This window comes from Poecile atricapillus, chromosome 11 (assembly GCF_030490865.1).
Source record: "Poecile atricapillus isolate bPoeAtr1 chromosome 11, bPoeAtr1.hap1, whole genome shotgun sequence".
Taxonomy (NCBI): Eukaryota; Metazoa; Chordata; class Aves; order Passeriformes; family Paridae; genus Poecile; species Poecile atricapillus.
The window spans coordinates 3756459-3779480 of NC_081259.1; the positions used below are offsets into that span (position 1 = coordinate 3756459).

The window sequence follows — 23022 nt, forward strand, 5'->3', positions numbered from 1 at the left end:
GTTGCTAGGGAAAGCCTGACCCAGCTGGAGTAGACTTGTGTTGAAAAGGCTTTAGGATTGTGAAAGGGATGTGCTGGCCTGGCTTGGTGACTCAGAGCTGCCTTGGTGCTGCTTTGTCTGAGACCTTTTGGTGTTGAGAGAGCCAGACAGTGGTGGTTGCTCCATCTTTAACTTCTGGCTAGTTGAGAGGATATTGAGACTGTGCAGTGTAGTACAGCCTTCTAATGTCATCCAAAAAAGTAAAGGGTCAAAGGCAAGGCTTAAAATGTCGAGGAGTGTGTTTTTTTTTAAAGAAAAACTATATAGTTGTGTTTCTTTAGAACTTCTAAGTGGAGCAACCTGGAGGAATACAAAACTTGTAACTACACCATGATGAAATTGCTTCTTGTAGGAAATGAATCCTTCTCTTATTAAATCCAGTGAATGTGTGAGCTGTCAGTGCTGCCCATGAACACCTTGATATTGATAGTGAATTAATGAATTATCTATTAGTGAAATAGATAAATTTGTGTCCAGCTGGGATGTGATATAGCAAGAAGTTGTAGTGTAGGGTGAATGTTGAACAGAAAGCCTTCTGCTGCTTTGTCTGTGCTAGGATGAGATTTTGCAGAAAGAAGGGAAGGGTTCCTTCCAAAGACTGAGGGGCATCAGCCAAGTCCTTTCAGGAGTCACCAGTGACCTGAAGTAACTGGCAGATATAGGGAAAGAACAGGGAGCTGCTGTGTGGAGTAAATGACTGTTTGTAAATAGAGGATGATGAGATAGCAGGTGTTTCTCAAGGTGACAAGGCAGTTCTGCATGTCAGAATGGTTTTAATGATCCAAGTAAGCTTTGGCAAATCATAGTTAAGGTTGAGAGGAATCTGCTGGATCACTGCACTCTGTGACACAGCTTGTTTGGAGCCTGCCCAGCCTGTCCTCAGCAGTGGTGCTGTGTGTGTGTGTTTGTGTGTGTGTCTGTGTGTCTGTGTGTTTGTGTGTGTCTGTGTCTGTGTGTCTGTGTGTGTGTCTGTGTGTGTGTGTCTGTGTCTGTGTCTGTGTCTGTGTCTGTGTGTGTGTGTCTGTGTGTGTGTGTGTGTGTCTGTGTCTGTGTGTGTGTGTGTGTGTGTGTGTCTGTGTGTGTGTGTCTGTGTGTGTCTGTGTCTGTGTGTCTGTGTGTGTGTGTGTGTGTGTCTGCGTTTCTCTCTGTCTGTGTGTCTGTGTGTGTGTGTGTTCGTGTTTGTGTGTGTCTGTGTGTGTGTGTGTGTGTCTGTCTGTGTGTGTCTGTGTGTGTGTGTCTGTGTGTGTCTCTGTGTGTGTGTCTGTGTGTGTGTGTGTCTGTGTGTGTGTGTGTCTGTCTGTGTGTGTCTGTGTGTCTGTGTGTGTGTCTGTGTGTGTGTGTTCACAGCCCCAGCTCTGCTCCCAGCCAAGGCACCACTTACACGGAGCCTTGCCAGGAGGCTCTGCCAGATCAAGGAGCATTAATTACTCTCGTCGTATGAACCTGTTTCGTGCAATCACTTTTCCTGGTAGTTCATTGACCCCATCTCAGTTACATGAGCAGTCTTGGATCTGTTCTCTGACTAGGAATGGGCTGCAGGTCGTCTGGATGACTGGGGTGTGGAGTGGGTATTTCTATTGCCTTTGGAAGTTTATGTGCCCTGCAGTTTGCCCATGGGATGCTCCCAGAAAAAAGGAGCACAAGTGGGCTTCTTGTTGGATACCAGCTAGAGCTCAGGGCTTCTGGACTAAAGAGCTGTTTCCAGGGAGAAATTTCTGCTTGTCTAGGTAAAGAGTGCTCTGATTTTCTTCAGTATTTTACCCTATTGGGGAGTTACCTTTTAAACAAATAAATACATTTGTCTTTAAAGAACAAATTTCTGACTGAATTAATTACGTACTTGGTTTAGGCCAAGTCTGATAAATGTTAGACAGTTTAAGGAAAGGCTTGAAAATCTGTAGGCAGCTGAATGAAAACAGCATGAATCTGACTATTGGTAATTATCCTGGGTGTTTATGATCTCCCCAGAACTAGTGGGGCAGGGTAATAAACAGCTGTTGCATTTTTATGTTCTGTTAGTGAGCAAAATAAATACATAATGGTTAATTTCCAATTCTGAATTGAACGTGAAACAAAGGCAAGTAATCCTAGTCATATTAAAAAAGTTCTCTAAACTGGAATATCCAAAACTGTTAAATGGAGTATAAATGCTCTAAAGAGAATTTTCTGTGCACTTCATTGTGTCTGACAGACCAGTTTATATTGTAAGTCCATATAGGCTTTCTCTCAAATGGCATCCAAAGAAAACACAGCACAGCCAGATGGAAATTGGAGTTGACTTTGAGCTCTGATTAATTTGTTTTTCATGTAATCCTTTTCAGGGCAGAGAGAAAAACGTGAGAAAAAGATGATGTATTGTGGTATAATTAACTCTGGTGAACAATGTGAACTTTAAAAGAAATTTCTTTTAAAAAACGTCTGCTTTAATGGGAACTGATTTTTCCAAGTGTCAGGATGGCCCACAATGCTTGTCCTATTTCACATTTGTGTCTCTGCAGTTCTCATTATATGTGTAAAGTTCTGAAAAACATAACTCACTAGATGAACTAATAAGTTCTTAAATCAAAAATGTCAACAGCCACTCATCTGTGATCAGTTTCTAATGTGGGACCCCACTGGACTTCATCCTTTTCCATACTAAGGGAATGAGGTTTTGTAACTGAGGCGAGTGCATACTTTTGCCATAAAGCTCTAGAAATTTCATTGATTTATAAAAGCATTAAATATCTAAAATTAAGTAACTTTCGAGCTGAAACAAACATAAAGCTAAAAGCAGTATGACTTTGAAAGCCCAGCCTCAAACAGAGACACGAACAGATATATAATGCTTTAGTTAATGGTTGCTGCCATTTCTCTTACAAATTGTTCTTTAGGGTATTGTAACTCAGCTGTTTTTAAACCCATCACTCTGGAACCTTGCCTGCAAAATGTCAGCACAAGTGCAAATTTTATTTCTTTAACAAAATAAAGGGCTTGGAGCAGTTAGGCTTTCTAAACTTTTATGGCAGGAAAATAAATTCCACTACTTTTGCTTTGCCACAGCAAGGGCCATACTGTTCACCTTGGCCTGCCAGTAGGCAGAGATGGAAACCAAAATGGTTTAAGGGGGGGCAATGTGTGTTTTAACTTGCCTTTTCAAAACAAGAGAAGCCCACTGCCAGAGTGTAAATACCCTCTGGGCAGAGGGCACAGTCCCTAGGGTGAATGGAGGGTTCGTGGCTTTAGAAGACGATTTCTGAAGTTGAAAGCAAGATGTGGGTACCAGCTCATTAAAGGAATTTAATAAGGCTTGAGGTTGTTTTTCCTATAGGTTCAGGGGAGAGCCCCTCACTTCTTCACTAACCAGTGCATCTCTTACCAGATCGACTACCTTGGACTTCTTTAACATTGTCTCTCTTCCATCTGGCTTCTAAAGCTGGGTACTGCCAACTCATTCACCCTTTTTAGTGTTTTCCTGAAGTTCAAGCCTTGACACATATTCCTGCAGTAGAGTCCAATTTTTCTGAAATCAGTATGTACGAAAATGGGGATTTTCTGTCTCAGTGATCATAAAGACCAAGTGTTCCTGGTGGTACATTAGTCTTGGTGTTTATTATTGTTTTTGAAGGTATAAGGAATGAACTTTCCTGCTCATAGTTACTTCAGTGCAGCAAGTCACATTTAATAGCCTTTGCTTTCAGCTTGAATCTTTACAGAAGGAAGATTAGGTAATAGTTTGTGTAGAAACATCTGTTTCCTAACAAAGATCTTGCCCTATATTATTTTTTTATGCTGTCCCTCTAACCAGAAAGTCCTTTAGTCTTTTAAAGACTCAGAAGTCTTTAAGTCCTTGTTGGGTATTAGAGTTGCTGTGGTTTTAGCATGCTCATGCTCTGGATCCTTTGTTAGCTTAAGTTATTAGCCTTAGATAAGTGTTGTGGGATGGAAGGACTGGTTTCTATTGTCAGCACAATTTCTGAATCTCTGGACAATTTGTCTGGGTTAGAATTTAAGTTTTTTGGCTCCAGTGCTTGTTTAGACCTTTCCCTTGTCTGAGGAAAAGATGTTCTTAAAATAATTAAGCCTAGCATGCATTAAAAGAGAATCTTTCCACAAAATTGAATTGCTTGGGGTTTATTTGAGTTTTGGGTTGCTTAAATAAATAGGCATTTTGCTTTGTTTGCTTACAAGCAACTTAGTATCTCTAATGGGGAATCTTTTTTCCATGTTTTCCAAAGGAGACCAGCTCTGAGGGTTTTGAACAACAGCTCTCTACACTCTGTAGTTCTTTGTTTTACATCCAAGTGGATTGTATGTGTCTAAATATTACATTATTAACACACATGTCTTCCAGCCCCTTTAACATTGTCATTGTGATATGTCTCTAATATGGAAAGACTTAATACATAGATTTATTAGGGAATAATCCTTTTGGTCATTGTTTTCTTGAGAGTTCATAGAGTTCAATCTGCTGTTTTCAAGGAAAGATTCTTCATTGTGATGCTGCATGTTCTTGTAAATAAATTTATCCTGTGTTTCTTAGAACTCAAGAGACTTCTTTATATCTTGGTGCCAAAATTAGTGAAACTTGGTTTACTGGAACTTGCAAACAGGGATTCAGTGCAGTAAGTCCAAGCACTTTGTTTTCTTCCCAGTCACAGAGCAGGAAGTGCTGACCAGCTTTCCATGGATTTAGTGTTGTTGCTGACCTACTGCAAGACCAGTATTCCAAGAATTAGGGCTTGTTTGGCGTGTGACCCTGGAAAGAAAGAGTGATTTGAGGCCTAAGTTGTAATTTTCTGGGAAATGCCCTCTTTGTGTGCATGTGTCTTAAGCAGGACAGGGAGTGAATTAGTAACGTAATGACCAGTGGATTGCTTTCTGTTTTACCTGACTGGCTTGAAGTGATGTGGCTCAAGCCCTGCTCTGGGCACACATTCATGAGCTAAATTGAAGCAGGGTGTGCAGATGCATTTGGTTTATCTTTGTATTCCTCAGCTCTTTTCATCAGCAGTAATAAACCAACATTCTCTGTTGGTTTCAGAATACAGGGAGAGCCGCCATCCCTGTGCTGCTCCTGGTAGCGCTTAATGTGACAGGTTAAATGAAATGAAGATTCCATGGAGGTGTAAATCAAGCACTCATTTTCTATTTTAACACTGCAACCTAGGTAAAAATTTCATGGCCATCAGAATATCCTTGTCGCGTTCGAGTTTCAAAAGGCTTAGGAATGCCTTATTTATTAACTTTTCTTCCTCCTGCTCCATTTCAGTTTGCGGGCCAAATGTCGACATTCGCAATGATATCCATGAGCTGAAGCGCCTGGAGAACTGCACGGTGATCGAGGGTTTCCTACAGATCCTGCTCATCTCCAAAGCAGAGGATTACCGCAACTTCCGCTTCCCAAAGCTCACTGTCATCACTGACTATTTGCTGCTGTTCCGTGTGGCAGGCTTGGAAAGCCTCAGTGATCTCTTCCCCAACCTCACAGTCATTCGTGGCAGGAACCTCTTCTACAACTATGCCTTGGTTATCTTTGAAATGACAAATCTGAAAGAGATTGGGCTTCACAACTTGAGGAACATCACCCGCGGGGCCATCCGGATCGAGAAGAACTCTGATTTGTGTTACCTCTCCACGGTGGACTGGTCTCTCATCCTAGATGCAGTGTCCAATAACTACATCGTTGGGAATAAACCTCCAAAGGAATGTGGGGACTTGTGTCCGGGAACAATGGAAGAAAAGCCATTGTGTGAGAAGACATCTATTAACAATGAGTACAACTACCGCTGCTGGACCACCAACCACTGCCAGAAAAGTAAGATATGAGTAGATATCCTGTTTTTGTTACCTCTTTGGGAAGTAAACATTTAGTTTTGTGGTTTTATTTTAAGCTCTTCAGCAGCTGAAACTTTTATTCTAGTTGCGTATAGTTTACATGAGTTATCCAGTTGCCACATAAATAGATTCTTCCCCAGTCAATAAAGATTTGTCTCACTTAAATTAAAAAAAAAAAGAAAAAACCAACAAATCAGCAACTGTAAAACAAACCCAAACAAACTCCCATAGTTACTTCCTCATGGAGGAGGTGGAAAGTGTAAGTATGGAACCAGTGCCATGGTAGCAAAGCTGGAGGCAGCTTTACCTCCCTTGAGGACTTTGGCAGGAGGTGGCCATCGAGTGCCATCTCCTCCTGCTGAAGTGACATTCCATGTGTGCCAGAGCTGTTGCTGTGCTGAAGCTGTTCACTGGACTTTGTTTTTTGCTTCTCTTGGCATGTACCTCCAGACATTCCTGTAATGGTAAATCCTGTACGTAAGGACTTGTTTACTGACATAAATTTTCACAGTACTGTCTGTAGAGTCAAAGTGTCCATGAATATCTTGATTCTCAGTGAAGTTACCCTTGCCTGTTTTATTCTTATCTGGCAGGTTTATGTCTTTCTGATAGCAAGTATTAGCAAAAACAAAACCTGATCTCTTCTCACTTTTTAAAAATAGAGTAAACAAACACATAGTTTACTCAGGTAACATGATTACATGGCAGGCTTTTTGAGTTCATCCTGTAACTTTACGAAAGCTGAGCCCTGCAGTATCAGTAGGGCTTAATTACAGTCCTCACTGGGAGGAACAGTTCCTAAATTCCACATGCAGTCTTGACCAAAGCTGCCATAATGATAGGAAACACCACAGTGTCAGAAATCAGGACTATATTCAGGTTACCTTCATCTGGGATGTTATGTTTTTCTAAAGTGGCTTGTCAGTTTCTTGTGGAGTCCTCCTGTTCAATTAGAACTGCAATTAAAGTAGCTCGTGGGGCAGTTTCAGTCAACACATGCCAAAAATACCTCTGCAAAAAGGCATTTGGAGTATGTGCTTTTATCAATACTTACAGGAAATAAAGTTCGTTTTTTAAACAAAGCAAAGAAACCCCCTCAGCCTGCTACTGGGAGACTTTGTGCTTTGCCCAGGGCGAGGGGAGTGCAGCTATGAGTCCTGCAGGCCAAATTTATGTCTTCATTAACAAAGTGTAACTCTGTTGTCTACAGAGGGTGACCAAGGTGACTCCTGTGTAACCTCATTGCCCTCAGTGGTTTGAATGGATGTAACGAGAGTGTATTTAATGAGATATAACGACTAACTTGCTTTCTGTTGAGTGCTTTGCCTGTTTGGAGTAGAAGAAAGTAACGTGCAAAAAAACTTTTTTGGCATCTAAGGGACTGTTAAAATAATTTGGATCCCAAATATGTGAGAAGAAATTTGTTTAAATAAAATGAGGTCATAGTTAGACTGTGATAGCAGGACTTTGAAGGCAAGGGTAGGTAATGGGGTTTTTTTCCATATATGCTTTCATCTCCTTTCATGGGAGATTGTGAAGAAGAAAGCAAGTGTTGGAAAAGAGCCTTGAAAGGCTTGTTAAGAGCATTACAGTGTGGAAAAACAATTTGGTTTAGATTATCTTAGGATGTACAGCATATAAAGAAATTATCAAGTCCTAATCAATTAAAAGAGTGAGAAATCTGGACCCGTTCTAATCTGTTTGTTGTGATAAGCCACAGACTTTGAGGAAGATGACTTTAAATTTGCAGGCCAGTCATCTAAAAAGAAAACAACCCCAAAGCACTCCTGCTCTGAAGAAAAACAAGGGAGGTATAAAAGTGCAGTTGTTCCAAAGGAAGCTTTTTGTCTCCCCTGCTAGATTGCTCAGGCACTTTGGCAATGAACTCCTGATCAGGAGAGGACTCTCGCAGTACAAAATCACGCAAGACATGAAAAAGAATAGAAGGAAGAACTTTTCAGTTACTGAGTGTTTCAGTCGGCATTTTCCTACTGGTGGAGATATGACACCTATGTTATTTTCCAGGGAATATTTTTCTAGTGCAGTATCTAATTTAACCCTGACATTCTCCTTGTGCGTCACAGTAATGTTAAGCTGAAAGTGCTCTCTATCTTTCAGGGTTCCATTGTGCCTTTTTATTTTTCTTTGCTCTGGCTCTGTGGAGGAGTGTGTATTAAATCTCTCTTGTGTTTAGGTTTTACGCTGAAAGATCTGAAGTTGGTGGGTAAATGCTGTGTGGGAACACTTGGTACTTTAAGTAGCCTGGCTTCTGTTTAGTTTTGCCATTGAGTGGAAGTTGTTTTTTTCCTTCTTTTTCTTGCTCACAAACAAAGGAAGAAGCTTGTGCTTCCTTCAATATAACTTGTGCAGGAACAATGCTGAGGGAGGAGGGAGGGAAGGATATGCTGTGTCTGACAGAATAATCCATGGACATTTCTATAGAAGAGCAAGCTACAAAGAAACTGTAACTTTTATATTTTCCTGGGTATTTTTAAGGTTCAGCGTAAAGCGTCAGCAGCTCTCCTGCCAGTTTGGTTGCCCTGGTTTCTGTGTAGTGTACATTCCTTTACCTTCGAGTGCCCCAAGGCAGCAGCAATACTAGTTTGCTCTCTTTGGAGCTGCAGCATGTTGTGTTGGGCTTGGCACGCTCTCTTCTCTCCGACTTGCACCTACTTTTATGTTGGTGTATTAAATGCCAGCTGTGCCTCACTGGGGTTGCAGGTCCACATAGAAGAATCCTTCAAGATAAAAGGAGAGTACTGAAGTTGTTTGTTTGCATTGGTGCTTTGGGGCACAGGTAGAAATGGAAAAGATAAAAACTGAGCGTCCAGACATACAAATGAGACTATGGCCTTTTATGTTTTTCTTTTTTTCTGGCAGTTGTGACTGCTGGAAAGGTTTATGGAAGCTGCTTGCATCTCACTCAGTAACTGATGTGAGAACCAGAAAAACTGTTCCTGCTGTGCCCCTTGCAAGACTTGTGTCTGATGACACGCTACCTCTGCCTGTCCAGCGGTCTGCTGTAAAGAAAACTTTGGTTGTTTTCTGTATCCCTCTTGCTAATGATTAAATGTTGAGGTCTGCTGCCTTAGTCACTAGGCCTTTCCAAGCCTGCAGAAACCAAATGTAAATTACACCCTTGAAAGGCTGCCTGGAAGTTCAGGATCCCTTGTCTACCATAACCTTTGTGCTCTTTTTCAAGCAAGTCCAGCTACTGCTTCCTAAGACACTTTTGCTATTGCTAGGGCCACAAGAAATGAACTGGGCAAACTATTTGGGACAGTAATAGCCAAACTAGCAGTGATCTGTGTATAAGACCTGTGGTGCCCTGTTGTGTTTTTTCCCCTATCTTAATTATTTGTCTTCTTTCCCCCAGTTAAGCTGGAGATGCTTAGTGCCAAATACTTGCTGGAACTTTTCCTACCTAGAGAAAAGACAAGGGGTCTGGTTATGGGGGAGATAGGCTATAATGTCTGTGAGGAAAGGGGCATTGGTTTCAGCTGCTGCTTCTGTGGGACAGGATGAGAGCACAGTCTGGGTCCCCCCCTTTGTGAGAGAGCAAATTAGAGTTCCCATATTTCCCAAAGCGGGTGGAGTACCCACGCTTTCCATAAAAACAATGATGGGGAGTATGTGAAGTGTGTGAGGGAGCTTTAAGAATAGAGTTTAGGCATTAAAATAAGGATGTGTAAGCTGGCATTGTAGAGAGGACACGGATTAGGGCTGTAAGCATTAAGCACTTGGTTCAAAAGAGGTGAATTTGACGTGAAACAATAGCTCATGTAGACCTTGCTGCACAATACAACAGGAGAGAACTTTGAGCTTCTCAATGTGTGAAACTGAGGACCATGGAAAAGGCATGTGAGGATTTGGAGGCCGATGAAGCAGATGGCAGCTAAGCACAAAATGTTTTTAATGAAAATGTATCCTTATTCATTTTTGAATTGGTTTGACAATGGCCCGAGAAGATACGGTGTATGAGGAGCAGGAGGGAGAGAATGACAGTGAGTGGGAAGAGTGGTCCATATGTGCCTTCTACTAAAATGTTTAAACATATGGAGACAGTAACATGATGTATTCTCACAAATATTCGGAATCTGCTCCTGTTTGTTTACACGGAGCTCAGAAGATAATGCAGTTGAGTGGTGTCGTTTGACATGGCTCCATTGACTTGTGCAGTGCTTACAGTGTGCACCAGCTGGGAATCTGCTCCCTGTTGATTCAGCAGAGTAGTGCTGAAAACCATGTGCTGCACTTCCCCCCCCACCCCCTTTCTCTTCTTCTCTTTCCCTCTCTGAGGAGTATTCACTGTATTCCCCTGTCCTTTAGAAATAGTGAACATACGTGAACTGTGTAGGCAGCAAGAGAGGGGAAGAAGTTGGGAGCCAGAGATGATGAATCAAATTATTCTTATTTTGCTTAAAATTGTATTTGCATGCTTCTTTTTTTTTTTTTTTTCTTAAACACTGCAATACAGTAGATATTATATATATTAGCAGAGAACAACATGCTTTAAGTTTTACTTTTTCAGCAAGCAAATTAGCTGGTCTCTGTAACACTAATCCTACCTCTGCTGGTTTATAAAAAATAAAGTGTCGTATAAACCTGACCATATTTTGAAATGGACAGGTTGTTTGTTGGTTGTATTTGGTTGGTATGCAAACTCTCCAGGAAATAAACATCTTCTGAAAGGAGTAAACAGACAAAAAGATAATAATTGTAAAAGGCACAGTTGGTGTCACTGAGTTAGAAAAATCTGGAGTACGTTAAAAAAAAAAATTGTTAGTGTTTTCCTTCTGAATGAAGTTTTTTGCTGACTTTCGCTCCCCTCCTGAGAAGTTTGCTCTCCAGCCAGAGGTTTCCCAGAATTTTTATTATGGCTGTGAGAGCATATTTAATTAGTAAGCTGGAATGGCCGCAGAGCAGTTTTGGCCAATCTGCAGTTAATTACTGTAGCAGTGGTTTATATTCTGAGAAAAGGGCTAAAATTAAACAAATGTATATTTGCCATTTTTCTTTGTTCTATTATAAAATGGCATAACCTGGGAAGAATCTTGCAGCCTGCACTAGCCACCAAAAACTATGTGATAATGTTAAGTACTCATCGTGGCTTCCTAGTTTCTTTTGGCACAAAGATTTGTAGAGGACTGTTTGTTTTGAGAGGCCTTTAAATTTGGGTGTTTCATTTTTCAGTATGAAAAGACCATGCAGAGAGCTCAGGCCAGCGCTTTGCTACGTCTTCCAAAAAAAAAACCCAAACCAACAAACCCAAAAAACCAAACTTTTAAAAATACTTTCAAAAGATTTAGAAGTTTTCCTCACATTTTGGAATAAAGAATGAAAAAAAAATGTTTGAAGTTCTTGAAAATACCCTGTGTGTTTTCTACTCACATTTGCACACACACACACTCTTCCATCTTCTGAAGATATTGTGTTTTACCCTTGCTTCAACTTGCTTTATCTTTGTCAGTCCAGAGGCTTGTTTATGGTCACCAGGTGATGTGTAGCCACATTTTAGTCACCATCCATGCTGTTGGAGAAATTTATTTTTCTTAGTGTTGTTTGAGATGATGGGAAGGGGTAATCCATGTGTTTTGGAATGAGACAGTAATGACAGAGGCCATGATTTCAGTGGCACTACAATTCTGTATAGGTGGTGGGGTGATTAAATGTATGTGCCCGGTTACTCTGAGTAATATAAACTCTGTTTTACATAGAGACCATTCTAATGGATTTACTTGAATTGTCCTGTGCCAAGAAACTGTTTCACTGTCAGAAAAAAAGCAACCAGTAGAAATGCAGTTGGGAGGTCACTCATAGGAAATAGTAATTCCTTGATTTTCTGGGTTGTGTGTGTGTTCATTCCTCAGTTGTCTCACTGATGCTGTGCGGTAAAGGCTGGAGAAGAAAAGAGTGCCAGTTCTTCCTTACAGGAGGATACAAAAGCATCACCAGATTGCACACTGTGTGCCTGACAACCTTCTAACAGGGAGAGCTTGAAAAGAAGTCCTGATCTAACCTCACATTATGTGGAAGTTCATGGGAGAAGGGAATGACTCTGCAGCCCAAGGGGCCTGAGGCTGTGGAGCAGAGGGGGAGAGGGAAATGATGACTGTGAACACATTCAGTGAGGATTTCTAAGATGATGTTTACTTACTTTGAACTTAAAATAAGAAAAATAAAAGGAAGTGCTTTAAAACTTCAATCACATCCTAAATTTACTTTTAGAGGTACAGTGTGTTAGGGATGTTTCAGAAATTTGATAATCTGGTGCTGCCTAGGGTTGGAAACTGAATTCTTCTGGTTTTACTTGCAACATTTTGCTGTTCTTAACGATTTGTTTGCATCCTGGAGTAGACTGAGAGTGATGCTCTCTTTAGAGAATTTTAGAGAATGCAGCAGTGCCACATTAAATCTATGCAATTAAATACAAATCTAAACTTGAACCAAATCTTTCATTAATGTGCTTAACTTGGATTTCCAGGCTCTATTGATATATATGTTAGACAAATGTTTGTTAAGCGAATAGACAATTGTATTGGATAGTTAATTAGATGTTGTAATGTAAGGCTTTAATTTTATGATGAATTTGCAAAACAACTGGGAGCTGAGGCTAGCTAGCAGTGTTACAGGGAAAATGTCAGGGAAATGTCAAGTGTAAAACTAAAAGAAAGCTGTGTTTTTGCTGTGTTCTTGCAGATGTCACAGGGGCAAGGCAAACTCAGCCTGGCTTAGCATTTTCTGCAGTTCTCTGTGGCTCTTACCCATGCAATGAGTCCAGCTTGGAGTGGGTTGCGAGTTTTCCTAGGGATTTCAGTTTTGACAGGTAATGCTTGTATGGATGTCAGACAAGGGGTAAACTTGGGCTGCAGTCTTCTTATCTTGGTGGGGGGCCCTAAAGTGATCTGTGCTCCACCTGTCCACTTGTCCCGTTTTCATGGAATGTATAGAAATGGATCTTTCGTGATGACTGATGTGCAATTAAATTTGAAATGGGCTGAAGGAAAGGGAAACTTAGGCTCAATCCTGGATAGGAATCATATTCTCTAAAAACTTTGAATGGGAAGAACTATTTTCCTATTTTTCCTTCCCCAAACACACATGAATGTAGGAATTAATTGTCCTTAAGCAGTTTCATAAATTGTTTTTATGTGGCAAACAAGTTTTTCAGTGTTTAACAGTCCTGAAGCAGCCTTTGTTTAGCCTTCTTTCCCACTAATAGTGGGATTTCCTTTTCAAGTCTGTCTATGACTCTGAGAATTAACTTCTAATAAAAAGATGCTCGGATAATAATATGTTAATACAGATTGTTGAATTGCCTTTTTCTTCTGAGGTGAACTCAGCCTGGTTCAGTTGTCGACTGTCTCTTCCTCCCCCTCCTTTTGAGCGTTGGGAATGGAATGTGCATGTGCTATCAGCCGAGTGCTAAAAATGATTTAGCAATGAGTTTGCCCACCATAAAATGGGGAGAGTCTGAGGTGCCCCAGAGCCTGGCTTTTTAAAGCTGGAAACCATGTGCCATTCTCTCCAATTTTTTTTGTTTGCTGTTTCTTGCTGGGCAAAGAGAGCATGTAGTTACCTGCCCAAAGTACAGTTCTGTATGCCCAGGCTAGTTATTAAATGTATTTGTGTAGCCCTTGACAGTGTAGGCGAGAATGAATTCAGCACATGACTCTTGGGAAAGGCTGGTGTTTTTCTTTCGGAATTTGGTTGCTGGAGGGATTTGAGGGGCAACTCAAAAGCTCTCAGTTGTTGTTAGTTAAAGTTCATCAGTTTGTACTCTGAGGTGGATCAAACTTCTACTTTGTACACCAAGTGTGACCCTCCTGATGTGTTTTTTCCTGGCTGCAGCATATTGGGTTTACAGGCACTCAACTGCTCCCTCCTTGATAAACACTGCTCCATAGCTGCCCAGGCTCATCTTCCCCCATTAATGGCTTCTCTAACTTTTCAATCAGTTACGGGGTCAATTTGTCTTAATTTGTTTGGGTTTTTTTTTAATTTTTTTCCAGTTGAAGTGCAAGGCATATAGATGGATGATTAAAGGTTATAGTTTTGGGAAATGATGCCATTTAGGAAGCATGTTTGAAGTGTTGGGCGCGCAGAGAAAGTCTTTTATATCAAGGCAGGCCTTGGGAGGAGGAGATGGTTTTCTATGTATAGAAACTTCCCGTATAGGATAGCAAGGGAAGGTTGCAGGGGGGTTGCCTGTCTCTTTAAGTGGGTTTATAATTGGCTAGGAATTTTTGTCAGCTTAGTCACTGCAGCATTCAGCGGATGAGGGAAAAAAACCACAGGCCCCAACCATTAGGGCCTGGATAGGCTCTGTCATCCCAAAGGAATGCATGTGAACAAAACACTTTGTGCGGTGCAACCGTTGGCCTAAACAGTATTGCATTCTTAAAGCAGGCTCTGAGTCACATGGAGCAGATGGATTGTTTCACTAAAATGGAAGTTATGTATCACTGAGCGCTCCGATGGAGCTTTCAAGTGTGCTTCCAATAGGTCAGGGTGATGAAGGGGTGGAAAGGAAAAAAATAAATAAAAATTCAGCTCCTTCTTGTGTGGTTGAAATAGTTTGTGTGGTGTTGAAAAGGTAAGAAAGTGTTTCACTTTGTTAATTACTGGGCTGGCACCCTAGCCTCAAAAGTTTCTCCCTAGATTTCAGACCAACATGGTCTTAATTCTGAGGCACTTCTTTTTCATGCTACTCAAACTAATCCAAAGAAACCCGTGTTTTGAGGGGGACAAGGAGAGGAGAAAAACCCCGCACTAAGCCCCAAACCTGTTGGCTCTTCTCCCAATGCAACCAGCTGCTCTGCTCTTCCCCATCCTGCCAGCCTTTTGCCCCAAAATCTTCCTTGAAGCCGTTCTCTTTAGAGCCCACAGTATATTGATCAGTGAGGGAGTAGCTCTGTCTCTGAGGATGCCCTATCCCTTTATTTGGTTTTATCTCTTCCCTTTGAGGGATTTGAAAGGATCTGATAGGAACGTTTCCAGTCTCCAGCCTTCAAAGCGTGCAGGGGAGGAGCTGTGACTTCTGGCTAAACAAATTCAGCGCTGTCAAGTGAGGTGTTTTTTCTATTTTTTTTCCTTCCTGTTTTATGGGGAATCCTCTTTAAAGAGTGCTCTAGGATTTAGCAGAAAACCCAGCCTCCAGTTGGTCGATATTGACAACTGCTGTCATTTGGCAGGCTGGCACTGGTAGGAGTGCAGCAAGTTTGGAGGTCTTAATCCAGTTATCACGAAGGCAGGTGTTTCGGAATTAGTGCCTCCCCGTGTTGTATTAATTGAATCTTAAATCATTACAGCACAAAGGGGAAACATTGACTAAATTCCCTTCCATCTCTGGAGCTTTCCTCATGAAGGCAGCACATGAATAGGAAGTCTTTCTTAGAGAAGCTGGTTTACTTTGAGTGCCTGTGAAGGCTGTTTGGCAGAATCAGAATTGACTGGTCCACGTGAAGTGCTACATGCAGAACCGAAATTGCAGTGAGTCACTGTCTGCTCTGTCTTTTGTGATCTGAGAGTCTGGGATAAAGTACTGCAGTGGGTGTTATAGATAAAACCAGTATGCAAATCTCTAATTCAGAGATGAAGCCTTTTTCCTCTTCTGCTCACTGCAGTTGTTTGTCTGTGTGCATTCATTTTTCTTCTGTAGAAAAGAAATTAAAATAATTAGTTATACCTTGCACCAGGAGATGAAGAGAGTGGTGGCAGGGAAAACGAATACCGCTTCCAGTAAACCAGCTGTAGAGAGATTTTAAATTCAAGGGCTGCTTTAGGATCAAGTGGTTTACAGAAGAATATAAGTAATTGGAATTCATCTTACAGATGAAAAAAATCATAGTCTTCCTAGGCAAAAAAATTATTTTTGTCTACCCTTAGGATGCTGCTTTGAATGGTTAGTTTTCTACACCTGTCAGATGATCTTTTTAGGAGAAAAGGTGTGAGGGAGTGAGAGGGCATTTCTGGAGCGGAGAATGCAATGGAAATCTTTCAGCATGTCCCTGGTGACAATGAGAGGCCCCTGAAGTCTGTGCAGAACACAGGTCCCAGCTTCTTGCCTGGCCTAAAATGAACATTTTGCTCTGTGAAGCAGCCCTGCTGTTTTAATCATGACACTGTTTTAATGGTACTCAGATCAGTGTGCTGTACCTGTCCTGTGCTGTTCATGCTCTGGATTCTGGATACAGTGTCCATATGCTTTCCAGTAGATAAATTCAACATCATGTGTGCAGTACCTGAAAACCTCAAGCTGTGAAGCTTTCTTGGTTTTCTTGTCTACTTATAAAATATTTATTGAAATGGTAGCTGGCCCAGGATGAGGGAGGAGGAGGAAATGTTGTTCAACAACACAGGGCTCACCCGTCGCCATAAGCGGTGCAAAGCTCTGTTTACATTAAGTGTGCTGTAATGGGGTTACTTCAAGGAAGTTGCATAGCAAGAAGCAAAACCATTTGCTTTTCTGTGTGTGCTGAGTGGGCTGCATGATCTGACCTGTATGTGAGGGTGCTGTCTGGACAAAGAATGTCATGAGCAAGTGGACAGCTATTTTGCAGTGTTATCCTGCTCATTCTTGTAGTATCCAGGAGACACTGGAATTGGTGTGAGTAACTGTGCCATGCCTGGTTAAACACAATGCCCTAAAGAAGGAGTGAAAAGAACCCTAAAAGGATGACATCCCCACCCCCAAATCTTACAGCAAAGGGAAAGGATTTTCCTCCCAGCTTGTGTTCCCACAACAGCAGCAAGTGTGGCAGTAACTTGCCTGGGTTCTCGCAAGCTTTCTCCTCAAACCTCTGCTTTTCTATTCTCCTTCCCCATATGTGTTTGGGAAACTGGAGCCTTCCCTTTGCCTGCCTGGCCCTTATCGCTGTTCTCTGCAGCAGCACAGAAATGATGTGCCTGTCCAGTTCATTCTGCTGCTGCTTGGTAAACTAATGAGCAGAGGCACTGCAGCTGCCAGGAGGAATTCCTTTCCAGCAGTTTTGCGAGAAAAGTCAGCAGGATTAGGGCCTGGTTCAAACTTGATTGTTCAGCATATCTGCTATGCAAACCATTTGGGTGAGGGAGAGAGCAACCAGAGTGGCAACCAACTTTGCTTGAGGCAGAAACGAGCTGTGGGAACAAGGAGGAGACTGTCTTGTTCTTTATAAACCATAGTCTGCTTAGAGCATTTTGGTGTGCTTAAATACAGACATATATATGTGTGTGTATATATATATCTATATATATATATATAGATATATATATATGTAATTTTTTCTACTCTGCAGCAACACCCTTAGTTAGTGTCTATCCTGGCTTAGAGGAAACAATTATTTCAAAAGCCTTTCTTAATATCTTTCTTAATCGCCTTTTGAGCTTCTCTCATGTTTTGCTGCTTGGATGTGCCTGCTCGTGCCAGATCGTGCACTGGATCTCACAGTTCTGGAGCACCTACTTAGTTACCTATCTAGGCAGGGAGTATTGGGGCACCTCCCAAGTATTTAAAAATAGAAATAAACATCTCATGCTTGCTCTTCCTTCCTTGATTAAATTTGTAGGGTATGTGCTGGGCTTGTTTTGCTTTGTGTGGGTGAGTGGGTGTGTCTTGTGGATGAAAAATTAATTGCGGGAGAGCTGGAGTCAAAGGAATATGTTTGTACCTTAGTTTGGAAGCTCTAAGTTCTTTGGTCGTTTTGCTTTCTGGAGTCAGTTTATATGAAAGCTCAGCTTTCTATGCTTTTAAGTTTATTTTGGTGGGTTTTTTTGGTTTTCAGTGACTATCCAGTGAGATGCTGCTGCTGTAGGAGGCTGCACTCCCAGCAGTGAGAGGTGATCTCTTGGGTAGCTTGAGCCATTTCCATGGAGCATTTGAAATATCTGGAGAGAGACCTTGAACTGTATTACCTGCAGTTGCAGGTACAGAAGGTTGATTTTTATCATTGTACTGTTGAAAAGACAGTCAGAAAACAGGAACTTTCCAGGATATGATAGCTGAGGTGTTGCAATACCAACGGAGAAAGAGTCTAGAAATGTGATTATACTAATGTGTTCTTGAGTAGAATTAGGTGAAGGAGGTATTCAACTCTTCTTGTTTTAATGCTTTGTTGCACTAGTAATTTTTTTTTTCCATTCTTGTGAAGCAGGTGTGGTTTAACCTACCCACATGCTGGAGTAATAAACACTTAGTGTTGTATGTAATACATGGAAAATAAGATTAGCAGAAATAATAAAAACACGGTGTTTATGCTGCTGCAGATGTGAGAGCTAATGGGGACAGCCAGGGGCAAGTGATGAACCAGTTAAACAGGGACCAGGAACTCTGGTTTAGCAAGCCCTTCTCATCTGAGCACAAACGTGGATACAAGTTACTCTCTGATTGCAAACTTGTTTGTTTGACTTTGCCTCCCTGCTCCTTCAGCCAAGCTGCCTTAATTATACCAGGGAATTGCTTCTCAAAATGACTTCCAGATAAATCATTATCTGTACTTGAATGACTTACATCTGTAGCAGTCTTGTCTCCAGGTGAGGAAAGTATTCCTGAGGGTCTGTTCTAAGTGCACTTCCTTTGGAAGGCTTCTATCGACATGCTTTAGTCTGTTTCCTCACTCTCTATTGTGTAGGACTAGGCAAGAAAATAGTAATTGTAGAAAAAAATATTCTGGACCAGATGGTTTGCTTTGTAGCATGAAATATAGAGGGCTGCTTGATTTCTTACATCTTTTATTTCTGCTACTCTGGGCTGTGCCTTGGGTGGAGAAACTCTGCTAGCTGCAGACACAGTGGTGCAGGTATAAGCAGCTTCAGTTAAAGCCTAGACTGGGGTGTGTTTTAGAGGCCTGTCCTCATCAAGTGAACTTTAATTAAGGAATCATCTCATATTCTTACTCTCTGGATACTCTGCCAAAATGAGTTTGCAAGCCATGGCTTCTAAGTTAATGCTGAGTATATTTCTCCATGAATGCATCACTCTCCATCCTAAGGCAATATCAATGAAATAAAGCGTCCTTCAATTTATAGGAAGGATCTCTTGTATATATCAACTTTCTGTCACTGACAGAACTGCTGTAGTCTTGCCACTGATTTCTTACCTTATTCCCTACTCCTTATGTCATCAGTGTGGTTTTTTCTATGAAGCAGTGGCATCATACTCTAACATAGTATTTGGATTCTCATTTTGACGATTGACATGCATTATCAGCATTTTCTGTGAATGAAAAAGAAATAAAGGTGAAATTTGGTGTTGTCAGTGAGATACTCTGATTGATTAACAGATTTTATTTCTCTTAAGAAGCGCTCTGGTCCACAGCTCTCTGGTGGGTGGTCTGACAAATCAAATGTAAGGTGCCTGAAACCAGCAGTCCTATTTGAAAATCTAGGCCAGAGGATTTTGCCAAGTGTAAACATTGTCTCATGGTGTGAAAAACAACCAAACAATTTTGGTTCATTAATATAATTTACTTGAAGACAGACAATGCACTTGACATGGCTGTTTATACCCAGGCTTTTATGCCATTCATATATCTGATGGGTTTTTAAATTGGTTGGTTTAGAGCAGGCCAACCAGAAGTGGCTTTTATAATCCATAGTAGTAATTTCTAGATTCTGCAATTACACTGGATTTATTTATTTAAGCAGGCACCTTATAATTAATCTTCTAGTTGGCTTTGACAGCAGTTTCACTGGGTCTTTCCATTGCTTTTTTTCTTTTTTTTTTAAGCCTGGAAGTCAGAGAGCTTTTGATTATTGCAGCTATTTCTGTAGGTAGCTAGAAAAAAAAAAAAAATCCTCAGCTTAGCTGTAGAGTTGGGTTCCATTCCAGTCCTTTTGGAGCCAGTGGTGGGCACTCCTTGTGATTTCACTGTGCTTTGTGGCAGAAGCTCCAAACCCAGCATCGGGGTCTCGATGAGCTGCCCTGGAAGCACAGAGATGGGCAAGGTGCTGCAGGTGTGTCCCAGCATGGGACAATGGCCTTTCCTTCCACCTCCCACCCCAGCCTGCCTGGGGACAGAGCAGCACCTGGGCTGTGTCAGTCTCATGCTCCATTCACAAATCCAGGCTCTTGCTGTGTCTCTTCCTGTGTGTGAATCCCCTTGGATTTTTTGGGCTCCAGAGCAATTCCAGCCTGCGTGGCTCTGATTGGGCTGGTGGAATCTCCACAGTCCTGTGTGTTCCCCAGGGTTTGTTGTTGTCAGACCTCATTTTACCCCCCACACCCTTCATCCTCTTTTCATAATCCATCAGTTTTGGGAATGTCTGAATAGTGTTTATTACTTTTATTGTTTGGGTGGGAAAATGGCCACGGTGCTTTGATTGTTTTATGGCAAGAGAAAGGCCTTGTGGAACCCCAGGCACTTAGTTGTTTTTGTTTTATTTTATTTTTATTTAACCCCAACAAGGAGTACAGAAAAGTAACCAGTAATTTAATTGTAAATTAAGCATTTCTTACTGGTTATAGCCTAGGGATATGTTTTATTTGAATCCAAAAATCAACCAGAAAATAAATTTAATTATTTTCTAATATGTCTTGTTAAAGCACGGATCAGTCTGTGCTGCAAATGAGCTTTGGAGGCTCTGGTGAGAGAGAATGCAGACTCCAGTTTTGCTGGTAGATTAAATGCTGGATGTCAGCGCTTTCTCTGATAACAATGTTGTTGGGAACTGCTCTGGCACACCAGATTCCCCTGCATGCCTGTAGCTTGCTGTGGAAGTTAACTCAGGACTTCAGCTTTTTTCATGCTCCATTTGGAAAGTTTGGATTTCAGAAGGGGGGAAAATAATACTGCCTGCTTTTAGCATCTAAAAAATGTAGAAAGCTGCAGTGGCTGATTTTGAAGCTTGTGAAAGATGTCTTACATATCTTTCTTCAAAGAATAACTTAGTTTTATCTTGTATCTTTCAAAAGCTCAATCATTAGATCATTGGTATCATTAAAATATCAACAGACAAATGATGAATGTCTTGTCTTGCCTTGCTGTATTTTTTTATTGGGTTGTTTAATTTGGGTTTGTTCTTTTTTTTAAGATACTTTTCTGCAAGACAAAGCCATTTCTCCCTGCACATTTGACATGTATTAAATATATTTGTTTTAGGAAAATGCTGAGCAGTGCTTCTTATGCTCTGTATTATCCTTTCCCTGTGGGCAAAGAGAAAAAACATTTACTTATTTACTGTGTTCCAAACAGGTTAAAAATAAATGTTTGTAGGCACTTTGTGTCTTTGTCAATTTACATGCTAAACACTGTTGATAATGATGGGAAACATGTCAGTTGAATGTTTCCTTTCTACAGAAATTCATGTGGTTATGGGTTTGAAATTGTCCTGACTAGTAAGAGAAGTAAGGTAATTTATTGCTATTGCGCTCTTTGTAAAATACATTGAAAACTCCTTAAACTGATTTTTTTTTCTTTAACAGCATTTTTAGAGTCTTTATAAACTCTTGCATATCTGAATTTTGAAGGACTTTACCTGATGCTTTGCATCTGTGTCTCCCTGTGTTACATCTCTACATGGGCAGCTCTTTAAAATGGGTTTTGCATTTTAAGGTGTGAGATTGAGCTTGGTTTATGGGACAGTCACTTAAGTTGCAGTGTCCCATCTGTCCCATAAGAAGGATAATCTTATTTAACATGAGTATTGTGGTGCACCAGTGTTTGTGAGTGGCTGCAGGTACTTTTTATCTGCAACATAAAAATTAATGAACATCTTGCTTGGAAATCTTGTTGTTAAAGGCGTTTTTTTTTTTGTTACTATGTAACCCTCTTTTCTTATATTTCCTGGGACCAGTGATGTATAGGACTATATATTACATATTTCAGCTTGCTGCTTCTGGAAAAGAAATCTGTTTGGGTGGGTATGCTGGAGTTGTTTTGGAAGCACATGTAAAGCACATTAAGCAAAACAGATTTAAATTCATCACTTGAGTATAAATATCCGACAGGACAACTTACAGATTTTTCTTCCAGCTTGCTGCCTAGGGAGTTGAGGTGTTGTAGAGGAAGGAAATGTACATGATGAGGAATACCCACTTCTCTGTTAATTTTGAACTCCCTTTTTTGTGTCTCTACTCATATGTGTAAGGCAAGAACAAAATGCATTAAGTTTTTTTCTTCAGGGAACAAACAGTCTTTTTAGGTAACATTCTGATTGTCTTAGTTGTTATCATACTAATTGATATTGTTTTGTCACTATTGATGGGAAGTAGCTAATGAGAATTAACTGTATGAGCTCAGGAAGGCCTGATTTTTAAAAGTGTTTTAAAATGCATCTCAGTGAGAGAAGTCAATGTTACCTGTTAGCAGCTTGAATGAAACACTCAAACTCTACGTCTTTTAAAAGACTGAAAATAAGTTAAATATTTTATTTTATAATTCATTTATGATTCAGCCCTATTAGGAAATTACTTGTTTTACTTAATTGTATCTGCATTAAGACAAATTTCAGACCCTTTTCTCATCTCCAAGCTGAGTTTAGTTAGGCAAAAAAGGAGCGTAAGCACTGTGAATCTAGAATTGTGTAGTCAAGGTGAATGGGAAGGTGAAATCCATTATCTGCTGAAATGCTGGTGCAGGTATGTCTTTGGGAACATGAACTGCTGCGCTGATATTTCCTGAGAAGCCTGCAGTGTGTGTGCATCCTGACACTGCTTTCCCTCCTTGTGAGGGAGAACAGTCATTTCAAAAATAACATCTGCCATGACAGACTGAAAACCCATGTAAATGAACCCTCTTTTTTGAATTTGTCGTTGAAATGTCTCATGGGGTTTTTTTTGACTCCTGTTTACAGTGGTGTAAAAACTGTTAGTCTCCTTTTAGCATCTTTCTGCAGCCAAGTTCAGTTACGAAGGAATAATGTAAATTTGGCCTAGGAAAATAGGCCAGTTCTGTATTTAAGTGTGTGTGTAAGTGGTGGTTAGTGGGCAGCCTGCAGAAAGGAAGAGTGACTTCATTTTGTTGATTGATAAATGTGTCAGCCATGGCACAGGCCTGCCTTGGCTGGCTGATCTGGCCTCTCTTGAGGCCACTCCAGGCAGCACAACAAAGGCATCACTGCATGTGAAATGATAGCTCTGGTCAGATGAGTTGGTCCAGGTATCACTCAACAGTATATTGTGTAGAAGGTTTTGATGCATATTTATTTTCATTTCCAAGGAGCAAACCAACGCTGATGTGTCTTGTT

General features: G+C 40.8%; 1 protein-coding gene across 2 annotated transcripts in view; it reads left to right on the forward strand.

The window, feature by feature from the left end:
• The window catches only part of IGF1R (insulin like growth factor 1 receptor), a 166983-nt gene that overhangs the window by 24772 nt on the left and 119189 nt on the right, over window positions 1–23022 (forward strand). For both annotated transcript variants that reach the window (XM_058846798.1, XM_058846799.1), the window contains exon 2: window positions 5291–5836. In XM_058846798.1, the coding sequence (XP_058702781.1) occupies window positions 5291–5836 (546 nt within the window). The remainder of the gene's footprint in view (window positions 1–5290; window positions 5837–23022) is intronic.